General features: G+C 37.6%; 3 protein-coding genes across 7 annotated transcripts; 2 read left to right on the plus strand and 1 right to left on the minus strand.

Moving 5' to 3' along the window:
* Nucleotides 1–6: 6 nt before the first annotated feature.
* On the minus strand, nt 7–3,363 carry mpzl2b (myelin protein zero-like 2b). Of its 2 annotated transcripts, XM_048188089.1 has the most exons (5): nt 3,143–3,363; nt 2,102–2,137; nt 1,841–2,010; nt 842–1,052; nt 7–343 (listed from the first exon to the last, which is right to left on the minus strand). In XM_048188089.1, the coding sequence occupies exons 3-5, from the start codon at nt 1,988–1,990 to the stop codon at nt 180–182; spliced, it is 525 nt and encodes a 174-aa protein (XP_048044046.1). In that variant the 5' UTR covers nt 1,991–2,010; nt 2,102–2,137; nt 3,143–3,363; the 3' UTR covers nt 7–179. The 2 variants fall into 2 exon arrangements, with proteins under 2 accessions (XP_048044046.1, XP_048044045.1); XM_048188088.1 differs by lacking the exon at nt 2,102–2,137 and having other exon boundaries at nt 3,143–3,361.
* On the plus strand, nt 3,322–14,119 carry pafah1b2 (platelet-activating factor acetylhydrolase 1b, catalytic subunit 2). Of its 4 annotated transcripts, none has more exons than XM_048188085.1 (6): nt 3,322–3,455; nt 7,830–7,910; nt 8,051–8,140; nt 9,864–9,980; nt 10,072–10,194; nt 12,843–14,119. In XM_048188085.1, the coding sequence occupies exons 2-6, from the start codon at nt 7,833–7,835 to the stop codon at nt 13,119–13,121; spliced, it is 687 nt and encodes a 228-aa protein (XP_048044042.1). In that variant the 5' UTR covers nt 3,322–3,455; nt 7,830–7,832; the 3' UTR covers nt 13,122–14,119. The 4 variants fall into 4 exon arrangements, with proteins under 4 accessions (XP_048044042.1, XP_048044041.1, XP_048044040.1 ...); XM_048188084.1 differs by lacking the exon at nt 3,322–3,455 and adding an exon at nt 5,347–5,613; XM_048188083.1 differs by lacking the exon at nt 3,322–3,455 and adding an exon at nt 6,963–7,333.
* A 1,846-nt stretch (nt 14,120–15,965) lies between these two features.
* On the plus strand, nt 15,966–17,971 carry apoa1a (apolipoprotein A-Ia). The gene is made up of 4 exons (XM_048188082.1): nt 15,966–16,056; nt 16,251–16,302; nt 16,523–16,667; nt 17,223–17,971. Exons 2-4 carry the CDS (start codon nt 16,260–16,262, stop codon nt 17,809–17,811), a joined length of 777 nt encoding a protein of 258 aa, XP_048044039.1. The 5' UTR covers nt 15,966–16,056; nt 16,251–16,259; the 3' UTR covers nt 17,812–17,971.
* The last annotated feature ends 199 nt before the right edge of the window (nt 17,972–18,170 follow it).

The following is an 18,170-nucleotide window of genomic DNA, read 5'->3' on the forward strand; positions in this document are numbered from 1 at the left end:
AAAAAAAAAAAAAAAAAAATGTAAATGATTACTAAAAAGTCTCTGTAAAATTATCATTAGTAAAAAGTAAGATCTGACATCTTGATATTGTGTTATTTCATACAGTTAGAGAATACTGTGGCATATGTTATTATTACATGTTTAACTCCTCACTAAAAGCCAGAGTCAGGTGTTCCCTCTCACAACACTTGATCCTTTGATGTGTGGTCCTCCATCTCAACATCCATGTCATTGTCCTGTCTCCGGAATACCCGCACAATGATATAGATGATGAGGATGAGGAGAACGATGCCAATGGATCCACCCACAGCTATAGCCAGAATTCCAATTTCAGAGAATGAAACTATAAGAAGAAAAGAAGAAAACTCATTCCTTAAATTGTAAATTTTAATGTTGTTATTATTACCAGTACTGCTATCTTTTTTTAATTAATTTATTATTCCCATCACTGCTTTTATTGTATATACTGATGCTTTGGCAAAACTGTATTCCAATAATGAACATTGAAACTGAAACTAAAACTAAAAATAAGGAGGATGAGAAAATCTCTTCAAATAACGGGTGTGGGAAACTTTATCAGAGGACGGCCAGCAAAGTGAATACCACTCACTATTGTTACTCTTATACGCTTGTTGTCTGTATCATAACACTCTCAGAGAAGTCTGTCTGCTATTCTAGCCCGGTTGATTAGATACTTCTGTCCTTCAGCTGCTGGGATCAAAGAAAGAACACAACATCCTGCTTATATAACCTTCACCTCCACTGCTATATGGGTTTGGAAGGGTGAGTAAATGATTTTTAAGCTCATTTTTCAAACAAGTCTCACAGCATCTACTCTCACCTTTTTGAACAACTCTGAGGCTGATCTCGCCTGCAAAGCCCTGGATGTCGGGTGGATTGCGGACTTGGCAGCTGTAGGTACCATTAAAGCTGAACTGCACATCCTGCAGCGTGATGGATGCGTCACCTTTCATTACATCACCAGACCATACAGCATGATCCTTAAACAGGCCTTTTGGTGCGGGATATGCACTTCCCTGGTAGTGAAAAATCTAAGAGAGAAACATTGAAAGTTAAATAAGAAGGAAGGTGTATGGCCCACTGAAATCAGGTTAGAACCTGGGTACCAAAGTGAAGAGAGGAATAAACGACAAGGGGCAGAAGAAAAAAAAGGGGGCTTTTGAAAAGAACAAGGACTGAAGAGTCCTGTACACAGCCTTATTTCAACTAATAATGAAAAAAGATTTTCAGATATATTAACCCTATAAAGCCTACTGTATCACAATCGATATGCAAAATTTTAAAAAAGGCCTCTAAATTATTAACATGATCAAAACATTGCTGAAAAACCTGTTGCACCTCATAAAAATGTTCCCTCACAAAACTAGAGCTTGTCATAAAACTAAGCATTCAAATATCATCTTACTAAGACATATTGTTGGGAGATATAGAGTGACAAATTATATTTATGCAAGTAGTCTGTTATACTATAAAAATCTCATTGATTTCCATTGGAAGCTATCAGACTTTAATCTTTCCTTTTGGCCATATAAATATCAGCAAATGCATCAATTTTTTTTGCAAATAAAATTGACGTATTTTTTTCCACCTCAGGTGTGAGCTCCATATTCTTCTGTATCATACTTTATGAGCAATAAATGCCTGATGTATCACATATTATACAACAAAACACATGTAAAAAAAATTTTAGATTCTGTGTGAAGGCTCAAACTATTGCATTTTTTTTTAAATCATAAAATAAAAAAGCTGACTATAATTAAATATGTCAAGCATTAAAGGGTTCACTTTAAAGATTAACTTCACACTCAGTCAGTCTCACCGATTCTGCTGCTGTCTTTCCTAGTGGCTGAAAGCTCCAGGATACAGAGATTTTTTCTTCGGAGAGTGGATGGGTAGATTTAAATGTACATTTGAGACATACATTTGTCCCATTGACTGCCTCCAACTCTGAAGATGTATACACCTCCATTCCCTCCACCTGATATACACCTGGTAACCATGGATTAACATGATTTTAAAAGAAGTATATAACTGTCACTAACACACAAATAGCTAATTCCAACAACATTTACATTCTTACCCTAAACTTGCCATTAAAATGTACATTCACTGTCACCTTCAACCAAAGAGAGAGAGCTGTAATGTTATTTCATAGATAGATAGATATTCAATGAGTGCACGTAGCAGACACATTCATGTCATAACTCTCTTATCAGAACAATCCCAAATTAGAATAGAACATAATCAGATTAACCATGTTATTTACACAAATATGCACACAATTGCATATTTATAAAAAATTACTCAGTTCAATCTAATGAGGGTTTTAAACTTTCAATTTAAAATCTTCAGTCTTTCCAGCTAACAATATTCACCATCTAAACTATTTATACAGTATGTTGGCAATGATGAATCAGCGTCTACAGTATCATTCAGTCACATGGGAGATGTTCTGCTCTAACTACCCTGATCTATTGATAAAGCATTAAGGTAAAGCTTTCACGGGTCCTGCTGTGATCAGGGCGTTTAACTCTGCTTAAGCTGAGACTGCAGCCATTCCAACCATTAAATCTGTTTCACTAGGTCACCCTCTATTCACTGCAGTTGTACATATAGTAGGCTATTTGTAAATACATTTCACCATATAGAATAGTATATTTTGTGTTTTCTGTTGCATTTTAGATTTCATTCTTATTAAAAAACTGCATTTCTTCCAGTTGTTTCTATATCGTTAAACTTTTTTACTGTACCTGCTGTCCACTTCAAGCTGCTGTAATGCCTGCATTAACTCCCTGAGGATCAATCTAATCTCGTATAATCTTATTTTATCAACGACAGCACAGTGTAAATCTGATAAGCTTGTGATAAGTGCCGCAGAAACACTAAAAATTAGTCGTTGTTAAACCATATACCTGCCTGTTAAAGATCCAACTGGTTTACGTAACTCTGAGCCTGCCTAAAGTATAAAGTTACCACAGTAGTTTCAAATTGACAAAAGCAGCAGGCAGAGAGTCTAACACCACAAATAATAACTTGTTAAATATTAAATCACATTAAGCTAATCAAACATATTATATGTATTCCCAAAACCAAAGATGGATCCAGGAAGTAATAAACTCACCTGACAAGACCAGCGCGCACAGCGCAGAAAACAGGTAAATCCAGATTCGGCTCATAAGAACAGTTGTAGAGAAACTATCCGAGCTCCTATATGTGATAGTAATGTACTTTTAACTATATATCTAAAGCAGCTTACTGTATACACTCAATATATAAGTATTGGTTGAACTTCGGAACTCCTGAGCACAGCAGCCATGTTAAACCGCTCACACTGTTTGCACTTAAAATCCGCGAGTGAAAAGAGGAGGAGTTTTCTCATTTAAAAGGCGTCAACAAAACCTGTGAGGCAGTCACACAGTTTCTCATAAGTACAGGTAACTTGCCCTCTTTTGTGTAGGCTTTGCATGTCATTGCATGTTTCTAATCGAAACAGTTTTGTTTTCTACAGGGATTTGGATTTTCGTTTCATTTGTCTTTCTCTTGCGCTATGACAAATGTTACATACAGTTGTAGGTCATGTGCAATTACTTAATCGAGAATTTAACAATCTTTACCCTACGTCTTTACCCTACTTGTGATACTCCTGAAATGCGCAGTCACAGAAAGTATACTAAAATCAGGTGTCACATTTAGCCTAGTGTATCGACTCTGCTGCCATCTTGTGCAATATTGAGTGCAGTGCAGCTTCAGCCTTCTTGTTCAAGTGACGCCATTATTAAAATTATAGGGTACTTCAATTATTTAGGCACATACAAGACTTTTCATCTTGTAGTTTTGAATAATATAAATAGATTAGGCATTTTCTCGTGCAAAGAAAGTATTAACATTTTTAAAATTGTATTTGCAATAACATCCACACAATCATAACAAATACTACATTAATTCTGTTAACTCATTTACATGGCAGAGTAAGGCCTTAATCACACTAGACAAATATATTCAAAATGTGAAAATAAACCTACTCGACTCTCTCTCAATGCTTCATACAAACCTGCGGCTACAAGTTTGTGTTCTTTGTGTTATGCCAAGAGTTCAATAGGCCTATGTCTAGTCAAATGTTTTGCACTATATGCAAATTTATATTTAACCGCATTGGGAAATTTTCACTATATGTATTGCTCTGCTCTTTTGTGTTCAGCTTTCCAGGCAAAAGTATGTGAGGAGTTTGAGAAACTTTTGTTGTTGTTGTTGGAACTAGAAACATGTTGGAGATGGCAATCTCTCCACTCGTGTACGGTTTCAGACCAGCATTTATTTTTGCATTGCTTGGTAATTAATTTTTTAGCAAAAAAAAAAAAAAAAAAAGCGTGAGTAATGTTCACACTGAAAATTCCAAAATGAAAAAGTGCACTTCAAATAAACGGCAGACTGATGTTGAATGACAAAATAACCTTAACAAATTAATACACAAGACAGTAGCTACTTGGTGGAGAGTGTGTCATTTGGGACGCAGCAGACTCTGGCCAAATTTTGCCTGTTTGATACAAGTTTATGTTTTGTATCATGTTTGATGGCAGGCTTTTATGGTCCATTTTATGATAGTGAGAATAGCTCACACTCGAGGAGGAAAAAGACACCTCAGTTTTATTCAGAGGATCAAACTAAGCCAAATTATGTGTTTGGTGCAGATGTTTTTTTATTTATATGGCCACAAAGTAAAATGAAATTCTCAGCTTGTAACGAAATCAATGAGATTTTTATAACACACTGCTTACATAAAATGTAAAGTATAAAATATCAGTTATAATAGTAGCATTATAAAGTAACACACACAAGTCTACATTTAATCAGTTACTATGTTTATAAAAGTTGATTTATCAAAGCCTTTTTGTTTATTTGCACATTACAATGGCAATGGGAATTGAGTTTGTTAAAAAGGTAAAGTGCTACTTTAAAAATAAAACTTACAACATGCACTTAAAAGAACAACATTATATTAAAATTATTTTTTAGAATGAAATTAGGCTACATTAATGTTAATCAATACAAATGTGTTTATATCTGAAATCCATTTTAGCACTGAATTCTAGCAAAACACATACATGCAGGGCCGGATTAACATAAGGGCTAGGTGGGGCTGAAGCCCCAGGGCCCGCGGGTAGAGGGGGCCCGTGATTGGCTGGAGGAAATGAGATTGACAAGTCGTAGGTGGTTGATTTGTGTCTAATAAAATAACAAGAAAAAATGATTGGAAAATGTGTCTGACTGATAAATCACCGTCCAATCAAAATCACTTTACAATTCGCGCCATGACATCGGGAAATGCCTCTTTGCGTTATGTAGACTAGAAAATGGGAAATTGGCCTTTATTGCTTGTTCAGCCTCGCTGGTGTTAGTGGTGCACAAAAAAAGGAAAAATAAGCTTGAAAGGGAGAAAAGGGATGCTAATCTTACAGCAAAAATTACAAAACTAACTAACTTCGGTTCACATAAAACATCCGAGCCAGTAAGACCCCGCGTGCAGCGGCAGCTCACAATTATCTTCACCCACCGACACCGTCGCCGATCTGCGTGCTTTACACGTTGAAGAAGGTGAGATAGCAGCTGCAGCAAGTTATTATTCTTATTACGAGTTAAGCCCTATTCGGATGGTAATTGTTTCTCATGAAAACGTAAGGTGTTTTCAACATTTACAGGGACGAGTCGATTGATTTTATTGCCGTTTGGATTCAGAATGTCAGTGTTTTTCTCTCATCATCATCACCCGTGTAAAAATCCTGAATTAACTTTCCTACTGTTTTTTGACAAACACCAATGTCGTGTGACTTGTCTCCACTATCTGCCTTTGAAGCACATTCTATCAGTTGCAGTTCTGGTGCCTCCATCAGTACAACTCGACCTCGACACATTCACATCACACGTTAACACAGCGGTAGAGTTACTCACGGGACACTGCACTTATTCGCAATCACAAAAGTTCTTTATTTGCATGTGCGCTATAATAGCCTACTGTCAAATACACAAAAGGTTTACATAAACACAGTTGGTTATGTCTGAAGTGACTTGAGAAAATCGGACGCGTGCAGGTCTTAAAGTGACAGCATCCTAATAGTTATCATGCGGACCCTTGTCCTTAAAGGGATAGTTCACCCAAAAATTAAAATCCTGTCATCACATACTCTCTTTCAAGTTGTTTTAAACCTGAATGAGTTTCTTTCTTCTGTTAAACACAAAAGAAGATATTTTAAAGAAGGTTGGTAACCAGACAGTTGACGGCACCCATTGACGTTTTTCCTACTATGGAAGTCAATGGGTGCCATCAACTGTCTGGTTACCAACATGTAACATGTAAGTAATGACAATTTTCATTTTTGGGTGAACTATCTCTTTAAAGTATTAATGATAAAGTAGTCATTGAGGAAGTATGACTGAAGTATGCCAAATGTTTTTGCTGCTTTTGGCAACCTGTTTGTTTGGAGTTCATATCTGGAGTTAATGCATTTGTTTTTAATGTGTTAAATAGCATGGAATATTTAGTGTGCTTGTGCTTATATAAAATGATTTGATAAAATGAGATTTGTAAAAATATAAAAATAATAACAATAAAAAAAAAATTATTGTGGTACAAGACACTGTGGCATGGCAATTAGATGAAAGGGGGCCCTTGGTGTTGCTATAGCCCCAGGGCCCAACGTGTTCTTAATCCGGGCCTGCATACATGCAGCCATGACAGTGTGATAAAGATATTTTGAATTTACACCGTCCCTTGTTTTACTATAAAAACCAACACTGTCCTTTATTTTCCTGAAGTTGGCAACCCTACTCTTGCTTTTGTGATATTATAACGGATATTTCAGTCATATATCTCGCCTATATTTTGCCTTCATGAGGCGGGACAGCGTTGAATGGGAAGTGTGTGACGATGGCTGTAGGCGGAAGTGAGGCTTCCAGAAAGTGCGAGGGCGGTTGCGCAGGGAAGTGGGAAGGCGGTTGGTTGGATGCTATTCGCTTTACATAACCCAAACATTTACTGTGATTTCTTTAATAGACCACGCGCTAAATACCCACATAATTAAAACATTAAACATATTATTGTGTGGACTAAGTCAGTTAAGGTTGCATTGTTTTCAAAGGAAGAGCTGGAAAAAAAGCATAGTCGAGGTGCGCGGCTGCAGAAACATTCATCTGCATCTTCCCCGGACAGTCAGTCAGTCGATTGCGGTGCTGCTGTACGTGATTGAGGGAGCACTGCCCTGCTGCACACGCCCGCAGCTCACTCACTGCAGACGGGATTTGCAAACACTGTAGCCAGGTTAGTCAAGAGGAGGCGTGCATAGAGACGGGCGTGTGTGTGTGTGCGTGCGTGATGCACCCGGGAATGTGTTTTCCTTTTGTCCCGGCTGTTGATTCATTCTTTCTCGTTATACCATTAGCTAAACATTACTTTGATCATCCCTGTCAGTAGCAGTCATTAAAGCACATATGTGAAACGTTAATCTTTACTGCACACCCTCTGCTGTGTGTTGGCTTCATCCGGGTCCATCATCATCCTTCTCCTCCTCATCATCCTCAGAACTAAAAGCAAAACACGCGCTCTTTGTGCGGCGTTACTAGCGTTTTGATGTGTGTTTGGCACGCGCGAAACTACTCTTTCAATCTCTATATTTTGCTCGGAGTGAATATTATTGACAGCTGTATTTTACAGTTACGAAATTTGGACTCAGTCAACAATTGCCATTCATTTCCATTACGTCAGCACGGCAGCTCATTAGTATTGTTGTTTTGTACCACCTGTGTTTGTGTTGTAGAGAATGAGCGCTGAGGAGAATCCCGCCGCTGAACCTGCGCCCGTGATCGACGTGCAGGGAGACGGACGCTGGATGTCACAGGTGTGCTCAATTGTGAAAGATTGTAGCGATTGTGCATACTTGTAACATCTGAGCTGTGCAAAATCATTTCCTCTTTCATAACACCTCAGTCTGATTAAGGATTTGTGTAACATGCATGGATTTGTTCTGTGTTGTTGCAGCACAACCGGTTTGTGCAGGAGTGCAAGGATGCGGAGCCCGATGTTCTGTTTGTGGGGGACTCAATGGTGCAGCTTATGCAACAATATGAGGTGATTGTTAACTCATTAATTCAGTCAAACCATAAACAGGAGAACTATTCGGTTACTATTCCATTTGCTCATAAGAAGACACCTTTTCTATCCAAATACAAATCACAATAGCAGAAGCAATGAATCCAAGAAATACTATTACTGCTCCCATACTAATCTTTTTCACATTTTGAAGATATTTGTCTAGTGTGATTAAGGCCTTACTCTGCCTTGTAAAAGAGTTAACAGAATTAATTTAGTATTTGTTATGATTGAGTGGATGTTATTGCAAATGCAATTTTAAAAGTAGTACAGTGCTTGAGAACAGAAGTGTGTGCAAAATGTTGAAGTGAACTAAACATGTAAAACTGGTATTAAGTAATTAAAAATATTAAACTGGTTTGCAAGCTGAAATATAATAACTTTTTATATTTGACATTATGAACTTAAATATTAAACTAGTGTATTTTTTATAAATTTTTGTAAACACTATATGCAATTTTACATGTTTTTATAGCCAGTCATAGAAATTCAAGTATAATTTTTAATTTTAAATATTTAATTCTGATTGGACTTTCATTCTTTGTTTAAAACATAATACAAAAAAAGTCCAAAAACAGACTAGTTCATACACATTTCAAAATTGAGGATAAAATACACAAAAAAGCCCTAGGCTTATTTCCATTGTGGTCCTCGATATCTTAAAAAAAATGGACGAACTAATCATTTATGGACATACAGTGGTCAGATGTTTTTGGATAATGACTGTTGCAACGCTGTATAATTGAACAGTCATGTGGGGAAACCTACAGTCGGCTCCACAAATATTGTAAGTATGAGCAAAACTGTGACTTTTTGTCATTTCTCCTCTTTGTCTTTAATTCAAAATATTGACAAAAATCTTGAACTACACAAAATATAAAGTTGAAAATAATTTTTCTAACTATGTAAAACTTAATTTGACTTTAATTAAAGGTTAGATTTTTGTGAATATTTTGAATGAAAGACTATAAATGGATAAATGGCAAAAAACAAATTTTTACAATCAGTTTTGCTCAATTACCAAGAGTACCAATATTTGTGGAGCCCACTGTATGCATCCGTGTTACATACCGTAACTACAGTAGTCTTTAAGCCGCTAAGAAAATCATTTAAACTTGCGTGTCATGTTCGTTTATTTATTGGTTTTTATATGTGCAATAGTATTGCATTACAATACTATACTAAAAGGGATAGTATTGGGGATAGACACTTAAAGGGATAGTTCACCCAAAAATAAACATTTTGTCATTACTTACTCACCCTCAAGTAGTTCCAAATCTGTATGAGTTTCTTTCTTCTGATGAACACAAAAGAAGATATTTTAAAGAATGTTGGTAATCAGACAGTTGATGGCTCTCATTGACTTCCAAAGTAGGAAAAAAAAATACTATGAAAGTCAATGAGAGCCATCAACTGTCTGGTTACCAACATTCTTTAAAATAGAAGAAACAGAAGAAAGACACTCATACAGATTTGGAACCACTTGAGGGTGAGGAAATGATGACAACATTTTCATTTTGGGGTGAACTATCCCTTTAAAGGGATGCTTATACACTTTATTGTACACCTGATATGTTTTGTGTCTGTTGCAGGTTATTGTATGGTATTAATTAATAATAATAATAAGCATTTAAAGATTTTTAAATGTTCATATTTTGGTTTACCTTTGTTACATTTGGTTTGCAATTGTTGCTGGTCTCAGGTGTGGAGGGAACTCTTCTCACCTCTCCATGCTCTGAACTTTGGGATTGGTGGAGACACAACCTGTAATGTGCTGTGGAGACTACAGAATGGAGAACTGGAGAACATCAGACCCAAGGTGAGGAAGAGTTTGGTTTGTTGGAAATAATTTTAACAATATTTACCATAAAAGTGAAATGTGTGTTCACCAGTTGCAACTGTGTCCACAGGTGGTGGTTTTATGGGTAGGAACCAATAATCATGAGCACACTGCTGATCAAGTTGCAGGAGGAATACTGGCCATTGCACAGTTACTTCTGTCTTGCCTCACCAAGTCCAAAATTATTGTATTGGTGAGTTACCTAATCACTATCTACAGTGGTGTGAAAAAGTGCTTGCCCCCTTCCTGATTTTTTTTTTAAAAAAATTGTATGTTTGTCACACTTTAATGTTTCAGATCATCAAACCAATTTAATTATGAATCAAAGACAACACAAGTAAACACAACTAGGGCTGTCGCGATAACCGCAATTTCGTAATACCGCGCTTTTGACGAGCCAACCGCAGAACACTGCAAAAACCGCAGCAACTGCGATATTTGCATGTTTTCTATTTTTTGAAAGTCTATGTCCTTCTCGTTTTACATTTCATACACGTGTACTAAATATTAAATAAGGTAATAATGATAGCATAATGTGTACCATGGTGATTTGTACAGAGGCTCCGTAGATTTGCACTAAACAAGCCTAAACAGACAGTGAATGTGAGAGAGATCGACGGAGCGTGTGCGATTACCTGCGTCTGTCCTTCAGGCCGAGACATATATTCGTGAAAAAAAGTTGTCGTGTCCAAGGATAGCGAAATCTCTGCCTTAGCATCGAAGCATTACTGGTCAGCTGAGCCTTATAAAGTGACGCTCAACGTTAAAATGATTTCAACAGCTTGTTTCATTTCACCTCTCTTTGAATGAATCTGCGTTTTTGAACGTGCAGTTGAATGAATGGTTTAAAGACTCAAAGACAGTCCCTTGCCGCCACCTTGTGTCACAACAATGTAACTGCACTGACTGCCGTCTAGAACGCGCAGAGATGAGTAACGTTAGTTCTGCTTATACTCGTGAAATATCAGCAGAAAGTCTTGTTTTGTCAGATTCGAGGATCGAAACTAACTATTATACATACAACAATAGCTCTACCATCTTATTGTCAGGTTTATGTTCTGTTTTGTAGACCCTTATTTTGACATTCTCTTTACTTCAATGCTCTATTTAGTTTCGTTATTGAATATGACCTCTCTCTCTCTCTCTCTCTATATATATATGTATATATGGCGGTAATACCGCATATCGCGCTATTGAGCCACTCAAAAATACCGCAAGGGAAATTCCTTAACCGCGACAGCCCTAAACACAACATGCAGTTTTTAAATGAAGGTTTTTATTATGAAGGGAAAACAAAATCCAAACCCACATGGCCCTGTGTGGAAAAAGTGCTTAGCCCTCCCACCCCCGTTAAAAAATAACTTAACTGTGGTTTATCACACCTGAGTTCAGTTTCTCTAGCCACACCCAGGCCTGAATACTGCCACACCTGTTAGCAATCAAGAAATCACTTAAATAGGACCTGCCTGACAAAGTGAAGTTGACCAAAATATCCTCAAAAGCTACACATCATGTTGAGATTCAAAGGAATTCAGGAACAAATGAGAAAGAAAGTAATTGAGATCTATCAGTCTGGAAAAGGTTATAAAGCCATTTCTAAAGCTTTGGGACTCCAGCGAACCACAGTGAGAGCCATTATCCACAAATGGCGAAAACATGGAACAGTAGTGAACCTTCCCAGGAGTGGACGGCTGACCAAAATTACCCCAAGAGCGCAGCGACAACTCATCCAAGAGGTCACAAAAGACCCCACAACAACATCAAAGAACTGCAGGCCTCATTTGCCTCAGTTAAGGTCAGTGTTCATGACTCCACCATAAGAAAGAGACTGGGCAAAAATGGCCTACATGGTAGAGTTCCAAGACGAAAACCGCTGCTGAGCAAAAAGAACATAAAGGCTTGTCTCAGTTTTGCCAGAAAACATCTTGATGATCCCCAAGGCTTTTGGGAAAATACTTTGTGGACTGACGAGATAAAAGTTGAACTTTTTGGAAGGTGTGTGTCCCATTATGTCTGGCATAAAAGTAACAGCATTTCAGAAAAAGAACATCATCCCAGCAGTAAAATATGGTGGTGGTAGTGTGATGGTTTGGGGCTGTTTTGCTGCTTCAGGACCTGGAAGACTTGACCTGTGATAAATGGAACCATGAATTCTGCTGTCTACCAAAAAATCCTGAAGGACAATGTCCGGCCATCTGTTTGTGACTTCAGGCTGAAGCGAACTTGGGTTCTGCTGCAGGACAATGATCCAAAACACACCAGCAAGTCCACCTCTGAATGGCTGAAGAAAAACAAAATGAAGACTTTGGAGTGGCCTAGTCAAAGTCCTGACCTTAATCCTATTGAGATGCTGTGGCATGACCTTAAAAGGCGGTTCATGCTCAAACCCTCCAATGTGGCTGAATTACAATAATTCTGCAAAGATGAGTGTGCGAAAATTCCTTCACAGCGCTGTAACAGACTTATTGCAAGTTATCACAAACGCTTGATTGCAGTTGTTGCTGCTGAGGGTGGCTTAACCAGTTATTAGGCTTAGGGGGCAAGCACTTTTTCACACAGGGCCATTTTTGATTTTGTTTTTCCTTCATAATAAAAACCTTCATTTAAAAACTGCATGTTGTTTACTTGTGTTATCTTTGATTCATATTTAAATTTGTTTGATGACCTGAAACATTAAAGTGTGACAAACATGCAAAAAAATAAAAAATCAGCACTTTTTCACACCACTGTATATATGAGATTTGTGGTGTTGTAATTAATGTGCATACAGAGTATCAACTCTCAGAAGTTCAGTCTCATTTCATTTGTCAAAGCTGATCAGTCATAATTCCTGTCATTCAGGGCCTGTTGCCAAGGGGAGAGTTTCCTAACCCCCTGAGAGAGAAAAATGCATCGGTGAACAATTTACTCCGTGCGTCTCTTCCTCGACTTGGCCCAGTTCAGTTACTTGATGTGGGAGGTAGTTTTGTCCACTCAGATGGGACTATTTCCTCTCGAGACATGTTCGACTTCCTCCATCTGACTGCTAGTGCGTACAGGACCATATCGACGTCTCTTCATGACCTGCTGCTTCAACTGTTGGAGGAAACGCCTCAGGAGAGGCGGGCCTCACTGGTTTAAGAAGGGCACCACATTGGTCAATCACTGGAGAGGCAGGGTTAAGAAATGTTGGATATTCAAAATGTACTTAAAATACTTAATTTAACAAAACAGTGAAAAGAACAGTGCAAAAAGAACAGCAAACAAGGGGGTGTAAGACAGTGGCCAATTTTATATAAAAAGTATAAACTGTGTATTTGTATCTAAGATGCATAATAGACAACAGTAGGAGAATGAAGAATATATAAGAAATATTTGTGACAAATAGATTTTCTTAGGGAATGTTGCTTTGCAGTGGGACCGGAATCTCTTCAAAATCCCATCGTCACAGTCTGAACAACCTTTAATAGTAGCACTTACTCTGCCAGCTTCTCCGTGCCTTCATACATGCACTCGGTCACACTCACTGCGGTGTTATGATGATTCAGTTCACACAAGAGAAATCATGCCTTTGAAATATCTGCTTATGTCTTATTCCCATTCCCAAGGTTTTGTTTTTTGGCACAGAAGCATCTGAAACTTCCTCTTTCTCATTTGCCCTTTCATATTCCCAATAACACAAATATGATATATTACAGTAAGAATGGAGTGGTCAAACCAAATCATTCCTTGTGAGTGTGTGTTTGTGAGACTGCTCCTTGTCTTAAGCATCTAATGCACAACCATAAGGTTCTCAGTGTTAATTTTTTTTTTATTTCTGTTGCACCCATGTTTTTGTGTATGTGTCCAAGAGATCTGTAAAATATTATGTGAAGAGTTGAGTATGAGTAAGTATGGGCAAGAAGTGATATATACATTTTGTGTGTGTGTGTGTACTGTATATATATAAATATTATGTTAGTATTAATGTACTCTGTGCAAGTGCTTATGTAGCTGGTGCTGGTGTATGTGATTGATTTTGTGTTTGAGTGTAAGAGATCTATAAGTATTTGTATGGTCCGCAAAGCGAGCACTATTACTGCGGCACAACTGCCACATGCTTCAGATGCAAGGATTCCAATAAATTAGCAGGGATCTAAGCTTGTGTGTACACTTTCTTTCATGTGCTGTCTATATGTCATGCTTGTTTCTTTCTTTTTACAGCATTTGTACACTATGCTAGCATAATTCTTTCAAACTAATCCTATTAATCTGCATTTAACCCAAGCTCTAATTCAGATTAACTGCAAAAACTATTCAATGATCGAGCTTTCTCAAATAAAAGAATGTTAGATCATAGCGGATTGTATAACAAGAAAAGACACGGGAGGACCATGTCTCATGCTGGAGGCAAATACAGTTCGATACCATTCATGATAGTTAATTATGAGACTTGTACTTCGAATCTGCTCCAGTATATGCAAAAAATAGACATTCAACCTGTAGAGGGAGACATAACACACCAACCTGTGAAAATAATCTACTGCAGAATCATGTAATGCTGTTCATAATATTTTGCTCTCATCCAAATAAGGATAAATTAAATAAATGTAAAGTCTGCAAAATGAGAAAAAAAAAAAAATGGGTTAATGAGATGTAACTCTGGAAATCAGTTCAAAAGTTTCTACAGGGCAATGACATGCTCTGCTTGAAATATATCTATTTTGGGTTCTGATATGGATTCATACAGGTTGCATGAACTGACAGACACAGTGATAAGATACTGCTGATGATGACACAAGCTCAGATGGAGCTCTCTTCTGATGATACAGACTTCAACTACTCAGATAACCCCGTCCTCTGTATCTTAGCATATAGTGCTCAGAACCTACTTTTTGACCCTTTTTGTTTGCCCATATATAGATGAGGTGGTAAAGTCTGTTGCAAAGTACAAAAAAAAAGTCAAATTGAGTTGACATTTGTTCATAAAGAGAGTGCATCAAAGATGTACACTTATGTATTTTGGCCATTTAAAAAAAAAATAAAAATAAAATGAAATAAAAATTAGGTTTTAAATTATAAGTATAATATTAAATGAAAGGTTTATATATGTATTTTTTATTATATAAATAGTTTCTTATTTAAAATGTAAGTCGAGCACTTAAATTTTGTAGTGAAGGAAGAGTAGTCAAGGTTTTAGGACATATATCCAATAAAATCAATTTTAGTGAACAATGTTTTATACATCATTACATTTCTGTAATTAAATCAGCATTATGGTTCATTTATGAATACTAAACTGAAATGTTTTTAGTTTTCAGTCAAAATCCCACTTATCATAAGCTAATCATGGTAATTTTACTCAAGAATGTGAACAGTTGAGTAAATCAAGGGACAAAGATAACTGATTGATCAATGACCCCTGCCTGGTGTTGTCTTTGTTTGGTTGGCAGTTGATAAAATTTGAGTTGTAGCAGAAGGAGGTGGAGATCAAGGTTTGCTACACGTTGCCAAATCTGTTATGACACTGACATGTAATCACATGAATTCACTGTGTACAAAAAAACAACCTGCTTAATCACAAACTAATAAATGCCTGTTTGCCCTGTAACTAGCTACAAAGCATCAAAAATAATCTAAAAATGTTGCTATAACTTTCTGTAATTGATGAATTTCATCACTTTAATTGGCATTAGTAAATTTAGAGTTTCCAGCCCCAATGCTGAAGTGTATTAGGGAAAAATAAATTAAATATTTGTCCTCAGAATCATTGTTTAGATGCAATTAAACATCTGCATTTTGATTCACAGTGGTTTAACAAATGTAACTAAAATCAATAACTGAAAAATTACTTCTAGTTAAAAGATTTTATCTGACAGAAATACTATTATGGAATATTTTACATGTAATTTATGTTTTGTGAGACTGACAGTGCATTGACAAGTCTACAGATATCTTAAAAGCATTATTGCACCTACCCTTTGAACCGCTGATGTGTAAGAGGACAGGGTTCCAACTCCACACGCACTGTTCCTGCCCTATATAAGACCTTTGCCTCTGCTGTCTGTCCTCGAACATTCAGAGCAGCACCACTCAGGTAAGAGCTCAAACCAGCAGGAGAGGAGGATTGGATCAAGGCAATTCAGAACGTAGAGGGCAGGAGTAAAGATAGAAACAAAGAGGACATAGATATAAGCATAGACACAGTTAAACACAATATTTCAATGTTGCTCTTCTACATATATATGTTCAAAAGTCCTTTGATGGTATAATAGCTGTATTCTTTTTCAGGGCTCAACCATGAAATTCGTGGCTCTTGCACTGACTCTCCTCTTGGCTGTGGGTAAGTAACATGCCTTGCTTCACATTTCACTTTGTCGTCTCATTTTTCTTTCGTATTTTACCTTTACTCAAAGTTCAACCACTTAAAAATTCGACGATTTTGTAAATGCTTCGGTTTTTACGGCGACAATTTGACAATGTATATGTTTCTTCACATAAATTAAGGAGCTTGAGATAGTCTTTACTTTGGTTTTTGAAGCTTTTTTTGTACGTCTCCTTAGGTTCCCAGGCCCGTTTCCTGCAGGCTGATGCTCCCTCCCAGCTGGAGCACTACAAGTCAGCAGCCTTGGTGTACCTGACCCAGGTCAAGGAGCAGGCTCAGAAGGCTCTTGACAATTTGGATGGAACCGACTATGAGCAATACAAGTAAGGCACACCTGATCATGATGACCTCTACCTTTTCATGTCTCTCACTCTTTTGTCCTTTGCTCTTTCATGTCTTAATCTTCTGTTCATGTTTTTTAACTTCTCCCAAATGCCCTTTTGCCCCTTCACAGTTCAATCATTCTTGAAATACATTATCATTTCTTCTGTATCCCATCATTTCAAATCAAGTCAGTTATTTATACAGTACTTTTTAAAATAAAGAATGTTTCCCAAGCAGCTTGACACACTCAGGAAAATGAGAGAATGTTGTAAAATTCACTCATTATGAAATCAATTTAATTTCAGCTGTAAGGTTATTTCAACTCAGTTCAATCACTGTGTCAATGCTGCAAAGCTCATCCATTATGATACAAGTTAAATTCAGCCATAGACAGCTCTAGAAAGATGGCAGTAGCAAGAACCCAATGAATCAAACCTTCATCAGGTGACAGTAGAAGAAACCAGGTTTAGTCAGAAGGCCAGATCTCCGCGGGCCTCCGCGATTCCAGGCTTTCTCCTCCAGCTTTTTCTAAATTTATGTTCCGTTTTCTTCAGGGTGCAACTTTCAGAGAGCCTGACTAAGCTTCAGGAATATGCCCAGACCACCTCCGAGACTCTGACCCCCTACTCCAACCAGTTCCTTGAGAACACCAAGCAGCTGCGTGAGCGTGTCATGACCGACATCGAAGACATCCGTTCCAAGCTGGAGCCCCACCGTGCTGAGCTGTACCAGGTGCTGCAGAAGCACTTTGACGAGTACCGTGAGAAGCTGGAGCCCCTCTACCAGGATTATGCCACCCTGAACCGTGAAAATGCCGAGCAGATGCGTGCCAAGCTGCAGCCACTGTTGGATGAAATGAAGCAGATGTTTGACAGCAACGTTGAGGAGACCAAGTCCAAGCTCGGGCCCATGATCGAGGTCGTACGCACTAAGCTGACCGAGCGTCTGGAGGAGCTGAGGACCATGGCTGCCCCCTATGCCGAGGAATACAAGGAACAGCTGGTGAAGGCTGTCGAGGACGCCAAGGAGAAGATCACCCCACACACCCAGGACCTCCAGGCCCGCATGGAGCCCTACATGGAGAATGTGAGGGCCAGGTTTGCACAGGTGTATGACACCATCTCCAAGGCCATCCAGGCATAAAAATGCACAAGGACTTTGCACATTCTGATCCTCAGACAACAGCAAAGAACAGATTTTCTTGTGTTTGGTGATGTAAGGATTGTAGGTGCAAGGGTTGTGCAATGAATGTTTATTATGTTCAAGTTTAAACAAAGCAAACAAATAAAATGCACAAAAATAATTTCTTTGAGTCAGTGTTTTCTTCCCTTCTGAAACAACATGGCATATGATCACATTACAGTTTTCATTTCTGAACAATTTTATAATTTATTTTATATCTTAGTAATAAATCTTTTTTTAAAAGACTGACTACCAGTGATAACGCTCAAAACAAAGACGTTAATCAATTTATGTTTAATGTATAAAACTCTCTACATAAA

Source organism: Megalobrama amblycephala, linkage group LG4, assembly GCF_018812025.1.
Source record: "Megalobrama amblycephala isolate DHTTF-2021 linkage group LG4, ASM1881202v1, whole genome shotgun sequence".
In the NCBI taxonomy this organism is placed as follows: Eukaryota; Metazoa; Chordata; class Actinopteri; order Cypriniformes; family Xenocyprididae; genus Megalobrama; species Megalobrama amblycephala.

Coding starts and splice junctions, on each gene's coding strand:
- mpzl2b (XM_048188088.1), bottom strand. CDS start 3,197: ATGAGCCGAATCTGGATTTACCTGTTTTCTGCGCTGTGCGCGCTGGTC. Junction 1,053..1,840: donor GAAAGACAGCAGCAGAATCG/GTGAGACTGACT, acceptor TTTCTCTCTTAG/ATTTTTCACTACCAGGGAAG. Junction 344..841: donor CCTCAGAGTTGTTCAAAAAG/GTGAGAGTAGAT, acceptor TTCTTCTTATAG/TTTCATTCTCTGAAATTGGA.
- apoa1a (XM_048188082.1), top strand. CDS start 16,260: ATGAAATTCGTGGCTCTTGCACTGACTCTCCTCTTGGCTGTGG. Junction 16,303..16,522: donor GACTCTCCTCTTGGCTGTGG/GTAAGTAACATG, acceptor ACGTCTCCTTAG/GTTCCCAGGCCCGTTTCCTG. Junction 16,668..17,222: donor ACCGACTATGAGCAATACAA/GTAAGGCACACC, acceptor CGTTTTCTTCAG/GGTGCAACTTTCAGAGAGCC.
- pafah1b2 (XM_048188085.1), top strand. CDS start 7,833: ATGAGCGCTGAGGAGAATCCCGCCGCTGAACCTGCGCCCGTGATCGAC. Junction 9,981..10,071: donor TGGAGAACATCAGACCCAAG/GTGAGGAAGAGT, acceptor CTGTGTCCACAG/GTGGTGGTTTTATGGGTAGG. Junction 10,195..12,842: donor AGTCCAAAATTATTGTATTG/GTGAGTTACCTA, acceptor CCTGTCATTCAG/GGCCTGTTGCCAAGGGGAGA.